This window comes from Dromiciops gliroides, chromosome 1, assembly GCF_019393635.1.
Source record: "Dromiciops gliroides isolate mDroGli1 chromosome 1, mDroGli1.pri, whole genome shotgun sequence".
Taxonomy (NCBI): domain Eukaryota; kingdom Metazoa; phylum Chordata; class Mammalia; order Microbiotheria; family Microbiotheriidae; genus Dromiciops; species Dromiciops gliroides.
Window position 1 is genome coordinate 124,660,743 of NC_057861.1, and position 24,744 is coordinate 124,685,486.

The following is a 24,744-nucleotide window of genomic DNA, read 5'->3' on the forward strand; positions in this document are numbered from 1 at the left end:
AAGGAGATGTGTGTGTATAATCCTTTATGTCTACATATTTCACAAACATACATCAAATATGACCTTAAAGACGTTTCCCCCAACAATATTCTCTCTCACTCTCTTTCTCTAAATATATTTATATGTGTATATATTATACATAGTTACATATGTATATATATATATATATATGTTTAAATCTTATAAGATTTATTCAAAGATATAAACTCAGAAAACCATTTTCAATGACCCTTTGATTATTCTTGTCAAGCAAAACAAAACACTGGGAGACATCCACTTACTGAAGATGTTTGCCACTATCATGGAACACATCCAGTGCAGAATCCATGTACAGAAGAATTTCAATATAAACAGTGAAGGTCTTTAGATTTTCCTCTGTGCAGGTGCCATTGTGATCATGATAATCAAATTGAAAACACTGTAGAACCTCTGAAACAAGATCCAGAGCTACTCAAAACATTTCAGATTAAAAATACACAAAAGGAAAAGTTAAGTGGATGAAAATATTGTTCATTTAAAAAATAATAAAAAATAATTTGATGGAGTTTGTTTTTTGTGGATTTATATAAATCATAGCTGTATAACATCACTGGAAGATTAAGATGTTAGAAAGATGAACTTTTTTGTTTTGTTTTTGAGGAAGAAGTTGTAATAGTTGAAAGCCAAGCTAAGTATATCCAATACAGTCCTGCTTGCCTTCCTCACCGTATTTAATTCTAGGCCCCGTTCAGTATCTATCAATCTAATATATATGTATATGTATTTATACATATACACAAATCTATATATTTTTGCCAAATTTATTCAATAAGAAATTATTGTGTGCCTTTTATATGCAAGGCACTGAGCTAAGAGTTGGAGATAAAACTCCACCCAAAATAGCCCTTGCATTCTACTATTTGATATACTATGTACACTCTAATGACTATCACCATGATAAGTAAGTTCTGATTCTAAGAAATGTAGAAACATAATAGATGTTCCAAAATGAGATTTACAACCAGTAAAATGAGTACAACCTAATATTCATGTAGGAAAACCAACAAAGTAAAGAGTACTTATTGTACCAATTATAAATACAGATGGTTTGATTGCTTATTGGTTTTATCTATAAATATATAGATCTTTAATAGATTCCTCATAGAGTCATGGGCCCAGAATTAAATATGGGAAGGAGAACAGACAGGATAGCATTAGGGAATTTTGTACTGTTTTCACCAACTCTAAGATCTTCCTAGAATCAAAAGAAAAAGAAAAACCAGCAACTGATAATAGTAAGAGACCTAGAAAGAGGCTCTCAGATTTGGGAGTTGGTCCTCATGGAATGTTTATAAAAGAATAAGGACAAAATTTTTACAGGATAGTTTGTGATCTATGCCACTAGAAAAAATACACAGCAGACATCATAGATCCATGGAAATATTGATGTATTCCTTAGTATTCCATTAGGAAGTTAGCTCTTTGTGGGTAAGGATTGATACTTAGTATTTAGTATTTGGTACTGGTACTTTGAATAGTGTCTGTCACATAATAAATGCTTAGTAAATATTTGTTAAGGGATTGATTGGTTTCTTTTTTATATCACATATTTTTGGCATGATAATAACACTTTAAATACTGTGAGGTTTTTAGAATTCTTTGTAAATTAATCTTTCTTTTTGCAAGATCAATATATTTTAAACATATTAACTTACTAATCAAATAATAATAATCATATTCTTTCTTGGAAATCCCTTTGTGATTTGTCACATTCCTGAAAGTACTACTTTCTGAAGTGGCATCAGTTTTATGTGATTTGATTTCCAGTTATCACTTAAAACCATTCCATTTGTTATTTGTTGACTGTTTGCTTGTTATATTGGGGTTTGTTTATCAGATAAGAAAATATCAAGCTTCACCTAAATCTATCATTCTATAAGGGATCTTATTATTCTCTTCCCAAGTAATAGGTAGATGAGTGTTTTTCTGTCTCTACATAATTTAAACAGGTTCTGGTGTCTCTTTAATTCTTCTTATGGTAGAATAAATTCAACAGAAAATAATTTCTCTGTGTGTATCTGTGTGAATAAACAGAAACCATATTTTTTTGATTTGTAAATTTCTATTCTGCTCATCTTTGAAATAGAATGTCTTTCCATAAGAGGTGATACCATAGGTAAATTAGGGGAGAAAGGAATAGTCTACCTATCAGATCTTTGGAAAGGAAAACAGTTTATGACCAAACAAGAGATAGTATATATTATAAAATGCAAAATAGATGATTTTGATTACATTAAATTAAAAAATTTTGTACAAACAGAAACACTGCATCCAAAATTAGAAGGGAGGCAGAAAGCTGGGAAATAATTTTTATGGCCAGTACTTCTGATAAAGGCGTCATTTCTAAAATATATAGGGAACTAAATCAAATTTATAAGAATCCAGGTCATTCCCCAATTGAGAAATGGTCAAAGGATATGAACAGGCATTTTTCTGATGAAGAAACTAATGCTATCTATTCCCATATGAAAAAATGCTCTAAATCTCTAATGATTAGAGAGATGCAAATTAAAGCAACTCTGAGATACCACCTGACACCTATCAGATTGGCTAAAATTACAAAAAAGGAAAATAATAAGTGTTGGAGAAGCTGTGGAAAAATGGGAACACTAATGCATTGTTGGTGGAGCTGTGAACTGATCCAACCATTCTGGAGAGCAATTTGGAATTATGCCCAAAGGGCGATAAACCGTGCATACCCTTTGACCCAGCAATTCCACTTTTGGGTCTTTTTGCCCAAAGAAATCATGGAAAGGGGAAAGGGACCCACATGTACAAAAATATTTATAGCTGCTCTTTATGTGGTGGCAAGGAATTGGAAGTTGAGGGGATGCCCATCAATTGGGGAATGGCTGGACAAGTTGTGGTATATGAATACAATGGAATACTATTGTGCTGTAAGAAACGATGAGCAGGAGTTCAGAGGAACCTGGAGGGTCTTGCATGGGCTGATGATGAGTGAGATGAACAGAACCAGAAGAACATTGTACACAGTATCATCAACATTGATTGTTGATCTACTGTGATGGACTATATTCTTCTCACCAATGCAATGGTACAGAAGAGTTCCAGGGAACTCATGATAGAAGAGGATCTCCAAATCCAGGGGGAAAAAAAGAACTGTGGAATAGATGCTGAATGAACCATACTAATTCTTTTGTTTTTGGTGCTGATGTTTTTCTATTTTGAAGTTATTTTTCATTGCTCTGATTTTTCTCTTATAACATGACTAATGCAGAAATATGTTTAATGTTATTATGTATATATATATATATATATAACCCATATCAGATTGCCTGCTATATAGGGGAGGGGGGAGGGAGGGGAGGGAGGGAGAATAATCTAAAATTGGAAAGCTTGTATAAACAAAAGTTGAGAACTGTCTTTACAAGTAACGGGAAAAAATAAAATACTTTATTAATTAAAAAAATAGAATGTCTTTCTACATAGACTGTGGTTTTCTCTTTTAAGTTTTTGCTGTCAGAAACCTCATCAGAAAGACAAGATAGAGTAGATACAAGATAGGTAGAAGCAGTATTATTCTCAACAGTCCCAGAAGAGACACTGCTTTAGTAGACAGAAATGGACCTAATGGTTGGGGGCTTAACCTTGTGTTTTTCTCATAGCAATTTACCTGCTTATATCATATTTTCTCCTTTACAACCTATTTTATGTACTATGAATTATTCCAATTATATGTAAATTATTTTATAGCAAAACTACGTGAATCCTGCTTTGACCCAGGAAATATAATGAATGGGACCAGACTGGGAATGGATTATAAACTAGGTTCAACAGTCACATATTACTGTGATGCTGGTTATGTTCTTCAAGGATATTCAACACTTACCTGCATCATGGGAGATGATGGAAGACCTGGATGGAACCGGGCATTACCAAGCTGTCATGGTAAGGATTATATTTTAAATTACATTCTAATCTCAATTTTTTTATTGATTTTAGAAAAAAATGAATAATGAACTTTATAAAAATGATTGATATTAAATGACAAAACTTTTAATATTTTATCAGTATATGTTATATATAAAGAGCCATGAAAGTGGGAATAATACCCAGTAATTCTCAATTGAAATTAATAGGCTGTGGCAGTTAAGTGGTGCAGTGGATACAACACCAGCCCTGGATTCAGGAGGACCTGAGTTCAAATCCAGCCTTAGACACTTGACACTTACCAGCTGTGTGACCCTGGGCAAGTCACTTAACCCTCTTTGCCCCACAAAAGAAAACAAAACAAAATAAAAATAGGGAAGTAAGTCAGAAAGAGTATATGCATGGATGTTTTTATAATGGAGCAAAGAACAGAAAGGGCAGACAGAATGAACTTAAAATTTTAACGAAACATGGTAATTATATCATAAATACCTTGATGGGATAAAACTCATGCGTACAACAAGGCAATGAAATCACAACTAATAGATTATGAGGAACAGAAGTTTTATTTTTAGTTTAATGAAGAGACACCAATGTAGAAGTTAACTGACCCTAAGATTAATAACATGATGGAGAACAATGGTTGAGGATAAATAACAAAGAGTAATAAGGCAAGAGTATACTAAAAAAAAATGTTCATCTAAATAAAGAATAGGATTGATACTTCCCCAGTATAGGTTGCAACAATGAAATGTTTATTCACTCAGGAAAACAAAACTCCACAACTTTTCACACAGGAACATATTTATAAAGATTTGCATGGAATCACTATGTTAGGCTGAAACAAAATTCACAAAATTTGCGAAAACTTTTTAATTTTATGTAATCAAAATTATCCTCTTTATATTCCAATTTTTCTCTAGCTCTTGTTTGGCCATAAATTTTTCCCTTATGCATAAATCTGACAGGTAAAATATTTCATTATCCCCTAATTTGCATATGATATCACTCTTTATGTACCCATTTTGACCTAACTATATACAGTATGAAATGTAAGTCCATACCTCATTTCTGCCAAACTGCCTTCCAGGTTTCCCAGCGACTTTTGTCAAATAGTATTTTCCTGTCTCAAAATGTTGGGTCTTTAGCTTTGCCAAACATTAGATTATTATGGTCATCTAATACTGTATATTGTGCATCTAATCTATTTTACTTATCCACCTCTATTTCTCAGCCAAGACCAAATTGTTTTGATGATTACTACTTTGTAATACAGTTTGAGATCTGATACTGCTAAGCCACCTTCTTTCATTTTTTATTCATTCCCTTGATATTCTTAATATTTTGTTCTTCCAGATAAATTTTATTATTTTTCTAGCTCTATTTTTTTTTGGTAAATTGATTGGTATGGCACTGAATAAGGAGATAGTCATTTTCATTCTTTTTTTTTTATTGTATCTTGATTTCTCATAAAGTCATTAGCTTCCATTTGCTCAATCCTAATTCTTAAGCAATTATTTTCTTCAGAGAGATTTTGTATCTCCTTTTCTATTTGGCTTTCTAAGATGTTGACTTTTTTATGACCCTCCTGTATCACTCTCTTTTCTCTTTCCATTTTTTCCTCTACCTCTCTTACCTTATCTTCAAAGTCCTTTTTGAGTACTTCCATGGCTTGAAACTAATTCATATTTTTCTTGGCAGCTTTGGATATAGGAGTTTTGACTGTGTCATCTTCTAAGGGTGTATTTTGATCTTCCTTGTCATTAAAGAAAATTTATGTGGTCTGCATTTTTTCTGTCTGCTCATTTTGCCAGCCTATTTCTTGACTTTTAACTCCTTCTTAAATTGGGGCACTGCTTCCAGGGCACACTGTCCCAAGCTTCAGGGGTCCCAGGTGGTATGATTTAAAGAGAAGCACGTTCTACACTCCTCTGGCCTGTGCTCTGGTCTGTAAGTAACCACAGACCTACTTCCTCTTTAACCCAAGAACAGAATTCCATTTCACTGTATTTGCAAGCCCTGGCATGCCTGTGCTCCTCCCCCACCCGGGCCACCACTCAAGACTGCTTACTAGTTCCTGAGCAGGGAGAACACAACAGAGTTCGGCCTCAGCACCAGCAGAAACCCCTGCAGTCTCCATTCTGTGAGCTGAGTTCCAGAAGTGGCTGCTACCTCAGCTGATTCCAAGGTTCTGGAGGCCTGGTTCTCTGCGGCTGGAGCTGGGTCTGTGTCAGGATGGCCGGAATCTGCACTGCACTCTCTCCCTGGTGTAACAGACCTTTCCTGCTGACCTTCTAAACTGTCTTTGGCTGGAAAATGAACTTACCCCATCCTTTTGTGGGTTATGATGCTCAAGTAATTGTCTATTGACATTATTTGAAGGGATTTGGAGATATTTGTGAGAAAGCTCCAAGCAGTCACTGCCTGTCCTCTGCCATGTTGGCTCTGCCCATGTTGCCTCTCTATGATTTGTTCTTTGACCCACTCATTGTTTAGCATTAGATAATTTAATTTCTGATTATTTTTTTTTGAGGGGCAATGAGGGTTAAGTGACTTTCCCAGGGTCACATAGCTCGTAAGTGTCAAGTGTCTGAGGCCAGATTTGAACTTAGGTCCTCCTGAATCCAGGGCTGGTGCTTTATCCACTGTGCCACCTAACTGCCCCCTTCTGATTAAATTTTAATCTATGTTTCTATGAACCTTTATTGAATGTAATTTTTGTTGCATTATGATCTGAAAAGAATACATTTCATATTTTTGTTTTTCTTCATTTGGCTGTGAGGTATTTATTCCATAATACATAGTTAATTTTTGCATAATTTCAATTCCCTTTCAGTTTTCTTCAGAGATCTATCACATCTAACTTTTCTAAAATACTGTTTGTCTCTTGAACTTTCTTATATATTTTCATATGGTTGGGTTAGACAAATTCCCATAATTCATCAATGGGTTTGAGGCCTGCTGGTTATCTTCATCCTGGCTTAGCCCTTCTGCCAAGACAGTTTATGGGGGTATGGCCAGGGCACATTCTGAAGCTTCTTGGAGATACTGGTGAAAGCTGGTTGAATCAGGTGGATACAAAAAGGTAAATAAGCATCTCTGAAAAGGCCTTAGGAGGCCCTCACACTAGAAGTTTTAGTCCTCTTGAACACCACACACACCCTACTCTTGTCTATTTGCCAAGAAAACCCTAAATAAATTTATAAAGAATTGGACACGTCTAAACAACAACAAAAAAATGGGTGGGTGAGAAAAATTTGTTCCATTGACCATGAAGGTGGCTGAAACTAAGGCTAATTACTATAGACTGCTTAGAGCTTAGTCAGACTTTGAAGATACTAAGGTCATCCAGTGAATCCTAGACCAGTGTCAGTAATTGTAACTTTTGTCTTACCACTGGAGTTTAATGACTAAGTAAGAGAAAATTAGACTGATGACTTTATGCAGGCGACTCACTTAAATAAAATTCAAACGTGTCAAAACGTCATCCATGATACCATTGTTCTTCAAAAACAAAGGACAAACAACAACTCCTTCAGACTACCTTAATAATAAAATTCTTAGGAGTTGTAATTATCATATGCCCATCTAGAAATGTAAATATTTTAACATTATTGATTCCTATATTATATCTCTTTCGTATTTACCTTTTTATCCTTCTTTTGGATCTTGTATTTGAAAGTGAAATTTTTCTATTAGGCTATGATATTTTCATCAGAAATGCTTGGAAGTCCTCTATTTGAATAGATATATATTCCCCCCCCCGAAGAATTATATTCAATTTTGTAGGGTAGGTTATTCGTGGTTTTAATTCTAGGTCCTTTGCCATCTGGAATATCATATTCCAAGCCCTCTAATACTATAATGTGGAAGCTGATAAAACTTGTGTGATTCTGACTGGCTTCACAATATTTGACTTTTTTTCTTACTGCTTGCATTATACTCTCCTTGACTAGACAGCTCTGAAATTTGACTATAATATCTCTGTGACTTTTCATTTTGGAATCTTTTTAAGGAGTCTAGCAGTAGCTTCTTTCAATTTCTATTTTACCCTCTAGTTCTAGGATATTAAGGCAATTTTCTTTGATAATTAGATGAGATGTCTACGTTCTTTTTTTGACCATGACTTTTAGGTAGTCCAGTAATGTTTAAATTTTCTCTCCTCAATCTATTTTCTAGATAAGTTTTTTTTCAATGAGTTATTCCACATTTTCTCCTATTTTTTTATTCTTTTGATTTTTTTTATTGTTTCTTGGTGTCTCATAGAGTCCTTCACTTCCACTTGCCTGATTCTTATGCTTAAGGAATTCTTTTCTTCAGTGAGCGTTTATACCTCTGTTTCTATTTGGCCAATTTCCACATTTTATTGCATTCTTCAATTCATTGGGTTTTTCTGCTTCTTTTACCAATTGGCTAATTCTGTGATTTTTTTTTTTAATGTGTGTTTTTCATGTGTTTTTTAAATGGGAGGAAGACTCTCACACTCTTAGATAGCTAGATGAAGACTGTTTTTCCTCTCTCTTTCTCTCTGCTAACTCCTAATATACTTTAATAAATGCTTAATGCCCAGAGATTGGTGCTAAAGCTTTTCTAATTTAAGGTGATCACACATTAGATTTTAAACATCACAGCTGGAATTTTAGACTTTACATGAATATCATAGACTTAGAATGTGTCCACTTCTCTCCATTCATAGAGATACCATCATAGTTCAGGCCTTCATCTTAACTTCCTAATTAGTCTTTCTACCTCAAATCATACCCCATTCTAATCCATACTCCACACAGCTATCAAAAGTTACTCTCATAAAGCATAGATTTGACCATACTACACCCTTTACTCAATAAACTCAAGTGTCTCCCTATTACATGGAGGATCAAATATAAATTCTAATGCTTGGTATTCAAAATTTTTTGTGACTTGGTCCGTTCCCAGCTTGCTAATCTTCCTATATTTTTACAATGTTCCCTACACACAATGACCCAGCCATAATACTTGTTTTTGCTTGCAGATGACATTCCACCTTCCATATTCCTGGCTGTTCTCAGTTGCTAGAATGCTCTCCCTATGCCTCTTATAATGTATGCCTTTTTTCAAGACTCATTTTAAATACTGTCATCTGCAGGAAGTTTTTCAAAATTTCCAAGCTGCTATAGCCTTTCTCTATAAGGTTACCCTCCATCTATTCTCTTATCTTTTGTATATGTTCTTCCTCTTTACCTTATCCCCCTGGCTTCCTGGGTTTCCTTCAAGGCAACTCCTTTTGTGTCTGCAGGAATGCTTGTCCAATCATTCTTTCTCTCTACCCTCACTGCTAATGTCTTTTTTCTGAGATTATTTTTCTTAACATTGCATATATCTCATATGTCAAATTGTTTGAATGTTGTCTTCCCCATTAGAATATGGGTTCCTTAAGAAAAGGTACTATGTGGAGACTCCAGGATAAGGAAAGAAAGTGTGTGCTATCATTGAGGAAACAGACCATGGGCCGCACAGGTTGGGTAGCCTGAGCCTCCTGCTGCTCTAAATCCTCAGAGCTGGGATAGTGGATCAAGATTTCTATAAGATCCTATGGGTACCCTGGGTTTATATGTAAAAGATATTAAAAAGGCCTATCAGAATCTGGCTCTCCAGCTTCATCCTGACCAGACCACTGATGACCCAAAAGCACAAGAGAAGTTCCAAGATCTATGAGCTGCCTATGAGGTACTATCAGATGAGTAGAAATGAAAGCAGTTTGAAGCTTGAAGATGGACTGAAGGATGGTCACTAGAGCTCCCATGGGGATATCTTTTCACATTTCTTTGGAGAGTATGGCTTCATGTTTGGAGGAAGCCCATGCCAGCAGAACTGGAACATTCCAAGAAGAAGTGACTTTGTTGTGGACCTAGAAGTCACTTTAGAAGAAGTATATTTAGGAAATTTTGTGGAAGTGGTTAGAAATAAATCTGTGGCCTGGCAGGTACCTGGCGAACAGAAATTCAATTGCCACAAAAGATGAGGACAACAAAGCTAGGGCCAGGGAGTTCCAGATGACTCAGGAAGTGGTCTGTGACAAATGTCCCAGTGTCAAGATGATGAAAGAAGAATGCACTCTGAAGGTGGAAATAGAAGCAGGGGCAAGAGACGTCATGAAGTATCCCTTCATTGGAAAAAGTGAGCCACATGTGAAAGGGGAGCCAGGAGATTTGCATTTTTGGATGAAAATTCTCAAGCATTCTGTTTGAAAGGCATGGAGATGATTTATACACAAATGTGACAATCTCCCTGGTGGAGTCGCTGATAAGCTTTGAGATGGATATCAGCACCTGGATGGCCACAAAGTTCAAGTGGTGCAGTTTAAGATTACCAGTCCAGGGGCTAAGCTATGGAAAAAAGGAGAAGGGCTGCCTAGATTTGAGAACAACAACAACATCAGGGACACTCTCTTAATCACCTTTGATGTTGAATTTCCAAAGGAGCACTTTACAGAGCAACAGAGAGAAGGTAAAAAACAGGTACTGGAGCAAGAATTAGTACAAAAGATCTACAATGGATTGAATGGATATTAAGGCCAAGATGGCGGAGGAAAGGCTGTGAATTTTGGAGCTCCCCACACCATCTTTCCACATTACTCCATAAAAAATGCCATGACAACTCCTGGAGCAGCCAAACCCACAAAAGAACAGAGTGAAAACATTTTCAAGCCAAAGACTTCTTAAAAGGCCTTTAGGAAAGGTCTGCTATATCAGGGTGAGAGAGGAGCACAGCACATGCCCCCAGATCCAGATCCAGGGAGGCCACACCTCCAGAGCCTGGTAATCTTCAGCATCAGCAGCTTCTTCTGAAACTTGGCTCATGGACCAGTGAGGGGGTCTAGTGGTTGGCTGGTGGGATATAGTAGGGGTCTCTGCAAGAGCAGAGGCAGAAGCACTGTTCCTCAGGAAGTGGGCTTGAGTGTCAGTGTCCCAGTCAGGGAGGGACACAGGCACTCCAAGTTTGCAGACCACAGACCAGAGAGAATCAGATTTCAATAAGATTTCTGCTTCCAGGTTAAAGAGCAAGCAGGCCCATGGTACCAGGTGAGATGGGAACGAGCCTCTCCTTAAATCATACTACTTGAGACACTCTGAAGCTTTGGTCAGTGTGTCCTGGAAGCAGTGCTCCACTTTAAGAAGGAGTTAAAAGCCAAGAAATAGACTGGCAAGATGAGCAGGCAGAAAAAGCAGCAGACCATTGAAAGTTTCTTTGGTGACAAGGTAGAGCAAAATAGACCCTCAAAAGAAGATAACAAAGTCAAACTTCCTACATCCAAAGCTTCCAAGAAAAATATGAATTGGTCTCAGGCCATGGAAGCTCTCAAAAAGGACTTTGAAAATAAATTAAGAGAGGTAGAGGGAAAAGTAAGGCAAGTATTGGAAAAAATAGAAATAGAAATGAGAATGAAGCAGGAGGGTCACGAAAAAAAAGTCAACAGCTTGAAAAGCCAAATTGGACAAATGGAAAAAGAGGTACCTAAACTTTCTGAAGAAAATCATTGCTTAAGAAATAGGATGCAGCAAATAGAAGCTAATGACTTTATGAGAAATCAAGTTACAATAAAGCAAATACAAATGAATAGAAAATTAGAGGGCAATATGAAATATCTCCTTGGAAAAACAGCCGACCTGGAAAATAGATCCAGGAGAGATAATTTGAAAATCATTGGACTACCTGAAAACCATGACCAAAAAAGGAACTTAGACATCATCTTCCAAGAAATCGTCAAAGAAAATTTCCCTGATAGTCTAGAAGCAGAAGGTAAAATAGAAATTGAAAGAATCCACCAATCACCTCCAGAAAGAGATCCCAAAAGGAAAACTTCCAGGAATATGATAGCCAAATTCCAGACATCCCAGGTCAGGGAGAAAATATTGCAAGCAGCTAGAAAAAAGGAATTCAAGGACTGTGGAACTACAGTCAGGATAACACAAGATCTAGCAGCTTCTATATTAAAAGACCAGAGGGCATGGAATATGATATTCCAAAGGGCAAAGGAACTGGGACTACAGCCAAGAATCACCTACCCAACAAAACTGAGTATAATCTCTCAGGGGGAAAAATGAGACTTCAATGAAAAAGAGAATTTTCAGGCAGTATTGATGAAAAGACCTAAACTAAATAGAAAATTACACTTTTAAATATAATACCCTAGAGAAGCATAAAAAGATAAACAGGAAAAAGAAATCATGAGGGATGTTAAAAGGTTAAACTGTTTACATTCCTACATGGGAAGATGATACTTCTAACTCATAATAACTTTCTCAGTATTAGGGCATCTAAAAGAAATATATTTAGAAGGCATAGGTGTGAATTGAATATGAAGGGATGATTTCTATAAAGCATTTATTTTTTGTTTATCCTATTTTTTTGTGGGGCAGACTGGGTGGGTTGGCTTATATCTGGAGCTGGATTTGGGCTTGGGACCTCCCGGGTCCAGGGCTGGTGCTTTGTCCACTGTGTCACCTAGCTGCCCCATGATGACATCTTTAAAATAAAGTTAAGGGGTAAGAGAAATGCACTGGAAGAAAGGGAAAGGGAGAGGTGGAATTGGGCAAAGTAGCTCACATAAAAGAAACAAGAAAACATTTTTGGAATGGAGGGGAAGATGGGAAAGGAGCAGGGGAGTGACTGAGCCTTAATCTCATCAGAATTGGCTCAAAGAGGGAATAACATACTCACTTAAGTGGGCATAGTAATATATTTTGCCCTGCAGAAAAATGGGAGGGGAAGGGGATAATGGGGGAAAGGTGAAGGAAGGAAGGGAATTTTGGGAGAGGGGGCACCAAAAAGCAAAACACTTTTGAGGAAGGATAGTGTGAAAGAAGTTAGAAAATAGAGTAAATATCATGGGGAAGGAATAGGATGGAGGGTCATACAGTTAGCAATAGTAATTGTGAAAGAAATGATGAGCAGGATGCTATCAGAAGGACATATGAAAAATGCAATCCGTCTACAGGGAAAGAACTGATGTTATATGAATATAGATAGAAGTATATTTTTCTTTTGTTAATTCCTCTTTCTAAAGTTATTTTGTCTGTTTTCTTCCACAACCTGACTAATGTGGAGATGTTTTGCATGACTTCACATGTATAACTTATGTTGAATTACTTGATTTCTTATGGAGGGATAAGGAGGGAGGGAGGAAGAAAATTTGGAACACAAAGTTTTAAAAAATCAATATTAAAAAATTTTTACATGTAACTTGGGAAAAATTTTAAATAAATAAAAAAGAAAGGATATTAAGTGGATAAAATTACACTTTGTTTAATATGACAAATGGATCAGAGATGTTTATTATCAGCAGGTGTGCTTTTTACAAGATTTTTGTTTTCTAATGATCTTCATGGACTGAATGAGAAAGTTTCCACTTGTCCATTTGTAATCAGAAAAGGAATGTGGAAACTGACCAAAAGGTTAACCATTTCTCTCCTTTTGAGGAGCTGATGCCTGGTGCTCTCTGCAGCATTCTAGAAACTGAAACTGAAGTAGCAATGGCAGGCTGTGACTACGCACATCCTCTTTAGGAATTGGAATGTTGGTTCACTGTTTCACTCAAAGTATCAAGTAGAGAGGTCTTTTTAAAATACATATGGTTGTTACTTTAAGAGGAAAAAAAGGTACTGTTTTTGCCCTCCTCCCCCTTTTTTTTGTTTTTTGATGAGGCAATTGGGGTTAAGTGTCTGAGGCTGGATTTGAACTCAGGTCCTCCTGAATCCAGGGCTGATGCTCTATCCACTGTGCCACCTATCTGCCCCCCATCTCCCCCCTTTTTGTCCCTACAACATAGTACAATGCCTGGCTCATAGAAGCCACTTAATAAATGCTTCCTGAGTGATTGACTGATATAACTATTGGAGAATCAGAATCTGAAAGTGCATGGAAGCTGAGAGGTTATGCCTGTGGCAGGTATCCCAGGACACATTTTCTCCTTCAGCCAAATTGTCAGGAAGTAGTTAATATTAATATCTTGCCACATTTGATTGATGATCTAATAGCCACCTTTTGATGCTAGAAGAAGTGAGTGAAATGAAAAGGAATTGAAGCTTTGATCCATACCTGAACATGAGCCCTTTCTACATTTTGTTGTTCAGTTACTTTTAGTCAGGTCCAGCTCTTTGTGATCTCATTTGGGATTTTCTTGTCAAAGCTACTGGAGTGATTTGCTATTTCCTTTTCTGCCCATTTTACAGAAGAGGAAACTGAGGCAAACAAGGTTAATTGAGTTGCCCAAGGTTACACAGCTATTAAGTGTCTGAAGCTATATTTGAATTCAGGAAGAGGAGTCTTCCTGACTCCAGGCCCAGCACTCTGTGAACCACATCACCTAGCTTACTTTTCTAAAACATACCCGACAAGTAGTTATCCTTGAAGGCTTCTTGTTAGGTCCACCTGCCAAGGCAGGCCATTCCATTCAACCTCTAATTGCTAGGAAGTTTTTCCTTACATCAGGCCTAAATTTTGATATTTGCAATTTTTACCTCCTTTACCTTTTGGGGTTGAAGCAGAAGAAGTCTAACTCTTCTCCCCCATGACAACTCTTTAAAGTGACTTCCTTTGAAAAAAAAAAAAAGATACAGTGCTCTTTCAGAAGAAATGAAAATTTAAAAAATTAAAAAGAAATTTGCTCATTTCATAAACACAATAGCTCCTGAGTTATTTTTCATTAATATTCTCATATGACCTACTTTTAATTAAATCATTTTAGCCAGGTGGAAGCCAGAGGAAGGAGGAAATGTACCTTGGTTCTCATATTCCTGTGAAATTTGAATGGTGAGCCTCAGGCTAAAATCCTCATTTTAAATGTGCTGGAGGCTTTTTAAAATGTGTGAAATATTGAGATATCAGTTTCATTTCAAGGTTTCATTCTATTCTGAATGCATACCTAAATCATTCTGTTTGTTACATTAACCTGATTAGCATTTTTCTGCCATTAAATGTAGGATATAATTAAATACATGGATGAAACATTCATAAAACAATTGTTTGGGAAACCTACCTGAAAATTCTGTGTTTCCATAAAGGTGGATAACAGCTTGATATTAAGAACATATTTTACTCTCAGTACTTTTCTGATACCCCTGTCACAACAAGTGCTTTCAAGTGTCACATACCTATACAATATATTTTCTTTCTAATTAGAATAATAAAGTTCTCTTGTAATGCTATAAAATGTGTCAATAAACCATATTAGCCGGGGACTTTGTGAATAATGAATTGTGATTTCATTGGTATAAATAAAAAAAAATCAATGACATGTTAAGGAAAGGGGCAAATTATAAATTTTATTGACATTTTAGTGAAAAAGTAGTAAAGATTGTCAAACTTACTTTTTAATTTTATCATTTATTTTACCCTTTAATTTTTATTTTCTCTAATTACATGCAAAACCAATTTTTAACATTATTATTTTTAAAATTTGAGTTTGAAATTCTCACCCTTCCATCTTTCTCCCACTCATTGAGAAAGCAAGCAATTTGGTATAGATTATACATATTTCCATATTATTCATGTTTTGAAAGCAACAGACCAGAAAAAACACCAAGAAAATTGAAGAAAGTTTAAAATATATGCTTTGATGTGTGTTCAGACTTCATCATTCTTTCTGTGGAGATAAATAGTATTTTTCATCATAAGTCCTTTGGAACGGTCTTGAATAGTTGTATTGCTGAAAACAGCTAAGCCATTCATATCTTACAACATTCCTGTTAATGTGTACAACATTCTCGTGGTTCTGCTCATTTTGCTTTGCTTCAGTTTATGTAAGTCTTCTCAGGTTTTTCTGAGAGAATTCTGCTCGTCATTTCTTATAGTAAAAGAGTATTTCATAACAATCATATACTATAACTGATGGGCATTCCTTCTATTCCTAATTCTTTGACATGACTAAAATAACTATTATAAACATTTGTGTACATATAGATAATTTTTCATTTTGCTTTTTATCTATTTGGGATGCAGACTTAGTAGTGGCATTGCTGAGTAAAAAAGGTATGCATAGTTTTATAGCCCTTTGAGCAAAGTTTCTAATTGCTCTCCAGAATTGTTGAATCAGTTCACAACTCAACCAACAATGGATTAATATATTAATTTTTTTCCATATCCCCTATAACATTTGTCTTTTCTGTCATAATAAACAATCTGATAAGCCTCAGAGTTGTTTTAATTTGCATTTTTCTAATCAATAGTGATTTAGAACATTTTTTCAGATAACTATAAATAGCTTTACCTGTTCATATTCTTTGATCATTTATCAAATTAGGAGAGTATCTCTTATTTTTTTTATAAATTTGACCCAATTCTTTCCATATTTGAGAAATGAAGCCTTTATCAGAGTATCTTGCTACAAATTTTTTTCTGCAATTATGAATAGTGTATATTTACCTCCATCCTATTTTCCACCTGTTTATTACTACTCACTCCTTTAACCCTGTCCACCTTCCCTTCTATAAACACTTTTCCTTCATTTTCTTTCTCCTTTCCTATTTTCCTGGAGGGTAAAATAGATTTTTATACCCAACTATGTTATTTTCTCGTTGAGCCAATTCCATCATGCGTAAGGTTCAAGTGCTTTCCCCCACCTCTTCTATCTTCCCATCCCCCATTCTAACTTTCCCTTTCCCCTTCTTCCAATTCATTCCTCTTTCTCACCCTTTAATTTTATTTATTTTTTAGCTATCATTCTATCATATTCAATTTACATCCATACCCTCTGTGTATGTATATACTCCTTCTAAATGCCTTAATAGTGATACAGTTCTTAGTTAAAACTATCATCTTCCCATGTAGGAATATAAATAGTTTAACTTTATTGAATACCTTATGATTTCTCTTTCCTGTTTATCTTTTTATGCTTCTCTTGATTCTTATATATGAAAGTCAAATTTTCTATCCAAATTTTCTTTTATTCTGGAATATCAGGACATTAGCCCCATTTTATAAGTGATAAAACTGAGACTCAAAGAAGTAATAATCCTTAAAAATAAGGACTTTAAAAATTCTTGTTATTTTATCTGCAATCCTGGACATAGAATAAATGCTTAATAGATGCTTGTTAATTGATTGATCGAATGACTTGCCCAGGGTAATTTAAATATGAAGAGGTTGGGCATGGATTTGAGCCCAGTCTTCTTGATCACCATGATAATATGGTGCTATAATGTAATATAAATTTACTGAAGGTAGAGACTTTTTATGTTGCAACCTTAGTTCACCTGTAGCATATACTTTATATGCTACATATACATGGAATATGCTTCCATAGCCTTCCAAGGAAGCTTTTCATGTGGTGTATGATTAATAATTGTTTTTAGGATTGAATTTTTGAAATTTCCAGTGGATAAATTTGGATTTCTAAGAGTCAGTTCATATTTTTGAAAGTTATTTCCCATTGTTTTTACCATCAAATACTATAAATGTAGCAGCTATTCCGTATGGCATTTGAAATTTTAATGTCAAGACCTGAACATCCACATGCAGGAAATGCAGATTAGAAGATTAGAAAATTCAGAGTAGAACTCAATAGTCAATTATCTATGGATTTTTTTTTGGCTGTTGCTTTTTTTTTTTTTTTTGAGATTTCACAATTCTCTCTGTTCTTTATTTCATTTTAATGGATTGAGGTGGACTTTTTGTTTGTTTTCAAATCAGTGAAGGAGTGAGCAGGCTTATGCCATATTCTAAGCACAGAACAAGCAAAGGTCTTGTGGATAGGAAATGGAAGTGTGATTTCATTGGTATAAATAACTCCCGGGTTCAGAAATAGAAATTCTCTCTGCCAATGTAGGACCAGATCTCTCCAACTTACATTCCTTAGAGAGGGGTCTAAGATTTTAAGAAGTTATATAGGGGGAAGCTAGCTGGCGCAGTGGATAAAACACCAGCCCTGAATTCAGGAGGACCTGAGTTCAAATCCGGTCTCAGACACTTGACACTTACTAGCTGTGTGACCCTGGGGAAGTCACTTAGCCCTCATTGCCCCACAAAAACAAAAACAACAACAGAAACAAACAAACAAACAAAAGAAGTTATATATCCAGGGTCATAAAGATATTACATATCAGAGATGAAACTTGAATCCAAGGCTTCCTGACTTTGTTTTGTTGTTGCTGAGTTTTTCTGCCATGTCCAACCCTTCATGACTTCATTTGGTGTTTTCTTGGCAAAGACACTGGAGTAGTTTGTCATATCCTTTTCCAGTTCATTTTATAGATGAGGAAACTGAGATAAACAGTGTCACTTAGCTAGTAAAAATCTGAGGCCAGATTTGATCTTATGAAGATTTTTTTTTTACTCAAGGCCTGGCACTCTTATCTACTGTGCTACCTAGCTGACCTAGCATCCTGACTCTGAGACTAGCTATTACATTATACTCTCTTTCATGGTCATATGATTTTTTATATAGATAATCTCACACCAGATTAAGCCTACTTAACAGATTTAACAACTGAAAATTATTATTTTTACTATTTGTAATAATGTACTAAATTTAATGTTAGGGTAGCATGATATAATAAATAGAACTCTATCTGATAGTGAGGAAGACCCAATTTCATGTCATGTCTCTGATACAAACCACCTGTGTGACCATGGGTAAGTTACTTAATGAATCAGTTCTGTAGACAACTCTAAGACTTTGCCATGCACTTTCAAAAGTTTTGGATTTTAAACTTTGGAGGCTTTAAAAATGTAGTTTATGTAAAGCAATATATCTTGTTCAATCCTGAATCATTCTCTCATCAGCAGCTTTGTTAAATGAATAAAATATCAGTGTTGAGACTATATCTACCTTGTCCAATCTCAAACAATAACGAGTGATGAGAATGATGAATCCATAGTCATTATCATCATCACTATCAAGTTGCTGTTATTTCTCAGGAGTTCTAATCTTTGTATGTTTCATTTTAAACTATTTATTACACATTTACATAACTAAAGTAATACACTCAGAACATTAATTAGCCAAGCTGTTTGACATGATAAAAATTATATATCTTAATTTTTGGTTCTAGATTTCCTTTATGCTTTTATTATTTTGTTCACATACTCCCTAGCACTCTCTCTGTCCAAATTCTATTAGGGAGGATAGAACGTCCCTCTTTATGTCTTCTGATTTCTCTGTGACAGTCAGAAAGAAAAAAAAAAAAGGAGAGAAGAAAACTCTTGGTTTGGCTCCATGCTTAACTGCTCCTGGCCAAGCTTTTGTTTGGGACTGTTTGGCCAGGATTGCCTTCAGGCATTGTGCCTGAACAAAACATCTTAGAAGACATTCCCCGACTTTGCATAATGCAATAATAGGGTGCCAGGGACTGTCTTTCATTCCTATGCCCTACATCAGAGGAACAATTGGCTTTATTTTTTTTTATTTAATAACTGAAGCAGTCAAAGACTAGTGATTTCTTTTCTGTCAGACAGTGCTTTGCTTTTGCGAACAGATCAGTCCCAATGATAATTTAATAAAATACAGTAAGAAAAGTCTATGTCCTAGGAAAGTTTTAGATGGATGCACAAATTCAATTTTTAAAAATAATTGACAATTTATCTCCTACTTAAATATTAAAATAAATGGACCATACTGAAATCCAATAGCAATAACATTTTCTATTTTCAGTCCCTGATTCTTAAAAGAAAACATAAATAGGTCTTAGAATTACATTTAGTTATGTGTTGTGTTTATATATATATATATATATATATATATATATATATATACACACACACATATGTGTATATACACACATATATGTGTTGTATCATATTATATAATATTATATCATATATTATTTTTATTTTTTACATTTTAGCTCCCTGTGGAAGTCGTTCAACAGGTTCTGAAGGCACTGTGTTATCACCAAATTATCCTAAAAACTACAGTGTGGGACATAATTGCGTTTATTCTATAGCCGTTCCCAAGGAGTTTGGTAAGTAAGATGAATCTTATACAGTATTTTATTCTGGTTATACTTTATTTCCCTATGTGTCTATTTAAAAGTCTATGCTTATGATCAATCAAATACTTGCTAATTTTTAGCTAGATTTTTAATAGTAAGATTTTGAGGTCATCAATTCATTTGAATTTACAGACAAGTACACAGGTAAACAACAATACAAAAATGAAAACAGGATTGTTTTTAATTTTTAAATTACGTTTCTATTATGTTATCTTTCAAATGTTTTAAACATGGGTTGGCACATGAAAAATTTCCAAAACAAAAATAAGATCAGCAAAATGATAGATCATGCATATGGTTGAAGATAGTGATGTGATAACAGTTGCAAAATTTGGTATGAATATTTGGACTCTATCTTTGGCCCAAATTCCTTTAAGATGCCCAGAAGTTAGTGACATTCATTTAAAACATCCAATTTCCATTGTGACAAAGGAGATCAGAAAGACAGGAAAGGACATTTCTGCTGTTGCCATTGACTGTTCAGCCTTGGCATTAAGAATACAACATCCTTTTCTGAATCCCTTGATTGGAAGTCTCTGATGCCACTTCTCTGGGTTTCTAAAGCTTTCAGATCTGAGTTCAGCTGGATGCAGAACAGTTTCATTAAATTCTGATTCCTTGTGGAAAGGGAGCAAGTTTTAGTGAGAAGTATATTAGGAGAGGAAGCATAAAAACTCATGGTACTGAAGGAACGATTTGACATTTGACTATAAGGTGATACTAGAAAGCATAGGTTGATAACTATTTATTCTGAAGATCTAGATCTGGATGACTGGACATCTTAGCATAAGGGCTTTGGCATAACTTGATTGCTAGATTACATCTCAAAGAAACGGAATTTTGTGGCTAATATAAAATATGCTGATGGGTCCAGTCCAATTCCCCACAAGGGAATGATGTTCTCTACGGATTCTTTTTTCTATTCCATTAGTATGCCCAGAGATTTTTTTAGAGGTCAAAGACTTATCGTTTAATAATAGCATTTTCTGTGAGGTATCAAAGGTATCACACTTCCATTGGCATAATCTTTTTTTAAAATTTAGTTTTCTTTTGTTGTTTTCTATATTCTGCTTAATAAGATTTCTCTCTGTTAAAGTATTAAATCCAAATTCAGTAGTTGTATTAGTAAATAGAATGATAATTAAGAAGAAAACAAACAAAAAAACCTTTTTTTTTTCCTTTTGCATGTATGACACCAGCCACATTGTTAATACTTGAATGATGATACTGTGTGCTGGGCTTGAAGTCAAGAAGCATCATCTTTCAGAGTTCAAATCTGACTTCAGATACTTACTAGCTTTGTGACACTGGGCAAGTCACTTAGCCCTGTTTGCCTTATTTTTATCATCTGTAAAATGAACTGGAGAAGGAAATGGCAAACCACTCTAGTATCTTTGATAAGAAAACCTCAAATTTGGAAACAAAAATTCAGATAAAACTAAAATGACTGAACAAGTTTTAATTATTTAATCATTGAATATTGATTGAGTGCCCAGGCTATGCCAAATATTCAGGAACAGAGCAGGGGTAAGGAGGGATTGTATAGAATTTGTGATTTTATCAGTGTGAGGAGCTTCTAAAAAGGAAATTATCTATGCAAATATATAAGCACCTTCTTTGCAATTGTCTTTGACAGTGGCCTGGGCTACAAAGAAGGTAAATGACTAACCCACTGTCACAATTTAGTTTTTGTTTGAGTCAAAGTGTTAACACAGTACTTCCTAAGTCCAAGGCCAGGATGTCTCTCAGTTTTCTCAGTTTAAGTGAAGATGAAGATGAAAAAGAAGTTCTTGAGAGCTTCTAATGTCTTCTGGCAAAGAACCAGGAATGTCTTACTGGGATTGCATGGTCTTCTACTCTAAGTGAGGACTAGAATGATTCATGGATTCTCACTCCTTTCTAAGACTCATGCCATTAATTTCAATATACAGTTGAGCCCTATTCAGGATAAGAATAGATAGTGAAATGCATCCTTTTGTCTACCAACATGTACAGACATTTAATATACACAAATCATGTACATATCTACTTGCACATGATCTGAAATTATTCTCAGATCTGTTGATCTAGCTCCAACCTCCAGTCTCACATCTTCAGTTGCCTGCTGAACATCTCAAAAAACATGTCCTATAGATATCTTAAATTCAATGTGTCAAAAATAGAAATTATTATCTATTCCCCAAAACTCTCTCCTCTTCCCTATTTCCTTATTAATACTGAGGGAACTGCCATGGTCCCAAATCAAGTGGGCTCAAAAACTAAATGTCATCTTCAGTTCCTCACTCTCATCATAGGCAACTAGGCATCTCAGTGTATAGAGCCCCGGGCTTGGAGTCAAAAAGTCCTAAATTCAAATTTAGCCTCAGACATTAAGCAATTCTGTGACCTTGCACAAGTTGCTTAAGTTCTATCTGCCTCATTTTCTACAATTGTAAAATGGGGATAATTACAAGCATCTGTACTTGCCAGGGTCTTTGTGAGGATCAAATAATGTGATATTTGTAAGCACTTCACATGATTCCTGGCACATAGTAGTCCTTAATAAAGGCTTCTTTTCTTCCTCCATGTTCAATCACGGACTAAGTTCTATCCATTCTACCTTCTCAACATCTTCTTGTATATATTCCTTTCTCTCCTCTGAAATTTCCCCTACCCTAATGTCCCCATTATCTCATGACTGGATTATTGAAATAAACTATTGGTTGGTATCCATGCCTCAAGACTCTCCCCACTCCAATCCATCCTCTGCTCATCTGATATTCCTAAAGCTACGAACTGACCATGTCCAGACTCAGGACATTTTCACTGGCTAACCCCCTCCTCTCCTATGACCATTGGCTTCCCTAGTTCAAGTCTCAATTAAAATTTTACCTTCTACAGGAAACCCTTCTAATTCTAAATACCTTTTCTTTTATGATTATCTCTAATTTATTCTGCATATCTTGCTTATACAAAGTTCTTTGCATGTTGTCTCCCCTGTTATACTGTGGGATTCTTGAGAATGGGGATTATATTTGCCCTTTCTTTGTATCTCCAATGTTTAGCATGGACACTTCCACACAATAGGCACTTAATACATACTTAGTGACCTGATCTGACCCATATATACAATTTCATAACACTCCTACCCATCCTGAGAAGAGTTTGTAAATGAATAAATCTGCAACCTATTGAAGAGCAGATTCTTACTGTGTAATATATATATATATATATATATATATTACATTACACAGTATAAATACATATATATATTACACAGTATATGTATATACATATACATACACACACACACACACATATATATATATATATATATATATATATATATATATATATAAATAATTAAAACCTGGGGGAATTATATCACCCCCTTGTAGTGGAACTTCATTATATATTCCTTTTCTATTCTAGACCCAGGATAGGAACAGCACCTCTTCTAAACTTTCTCTTTCTTCCTCAGATCCATAGGGCCACTAATAAACAAATAGATGATGTATTTGCCTCCTAATTTAGTTGAAAAGAGCTAGGTCAACTTTCAGGAAGTCTGCCAATTTCATTATCCTCTTGGAATTATCCAAAGACAGAATAGTGAAGTGTATATAGAGAAGGGCCTCAGAATTATACATCCTTCCTCTGATACCTACTGCTCTATGAGCCTCGACATGTCACTTAACCCCTTAGTGCTCAGATAATACCCAAATACTAAGTGGCACAATGGAAAGAGTGCCAGGCCTGGAGTCAGGAAACCAAGGTTCAAATTTCACCTCAGACTCTTAGTAGCTGTGTGATCCTGGGTTAGTCACTTAACCTCTGTTGCACTCAGTTTCCTCAACTGTAAAATGGGAATAATAATATCACCTACCTCCGGAATTGTTGGGAGGTTCAAATGAGATAATAATTGTAAAGCACTTAACACAGTGCCTCTTGCATTCTAAGTGTTATATAAATGTTAGGTATTCTCATTATTACTATTATCTATAATTCAGCTGTCATTCTGTACTGGCAGAAGGGTATGCTCAATTTGGGTTTATTATTCCAAAGGAAATCATAGGCCCAGATTAAAAAAAAAAAACAAACAACAGCCTGGTTATTTTCTCCTCCTTTGTCTTACTCCAGAACATAGAGCAACCTGAGGTTATCACTATTTGCAGGTTGGCTCTATGGGATAAATATGACATATTTCCTAAAATAGGAATTTTAAATGTTTCCCTCTTAGCAAAATTTGGCTGTATCTTAAGGGAATTATTGGGTTTTAAAAACTGAATTAGGAGAATTGCTTAGTTCGTATGAGAGATCAGTACCTGAAGTCTCTACGATGTATTATAAAAGGCTTAGCTACTTTTTGCTTATTTTTCCAACCAGTGTTTTAGTGATAACAGTGACCACTTGTGAAATATTTTCATTTAAAACCATATTTGATTGTGAATGATCTGCCTCAAGTCAAATTACAGTATGATAGATTTAAAGTTGGAAGGGACTTTAGAGAGCATCTAGTCAAAGTTCCTTATTTTACACATGAGGAAACAGAGGCCTGGAGACATATTTGTCTAAGTAAGATCACATAGCTAGTAAGTGATGGATCTAGGATTTGAACCCAAGTCTCTTGACTACAGATCCTACATACTTTCCACTATATAATGCTGCATTCATAAAATCTTTTTTCAAATTTATTTCTCTAAAGGATGTTCAATTGATCATATCCCTGTATGAGGTCAGTCTGATAAACTTTTTTTTTTTTTTTAGTGAGGCAATTGGGGTTAAGTGACTTGCCCAGGGTCACACAGCTAGTAAGTGTTAAGTGTCTGAGGCCAGATTTGAACTCAGTTACTCCTGACTCCAGGGCCGG

General features: G+C 35.2%; 1 protein-coding gene and 1 pseudogene across 1 annotated transcript in view; both read left to right on the top strand.

Moving 5' to 3' along the window:
* The window catches only part of CSMD3 (CUB and Sushi multiple domains 3), a 1,584,452-nt gene that overhangs the window by 1,268,814 nt on the left and 290,894 nt on the right, over nt 1-24,744 (top strand). Inside the window, 2 exon segments of the mRNA XM_043974157.1 lie at nt 3,754-3,948; nt 19,752-19,868. Coding sequence (XP_043830092.1) covers nt 3,754-3,948; nt 19,752-19,868 — 312 coding nt within the window.
* On the top strand, nt 6,876-10,481 carry LOC122736753 (annotated as a pseudogene).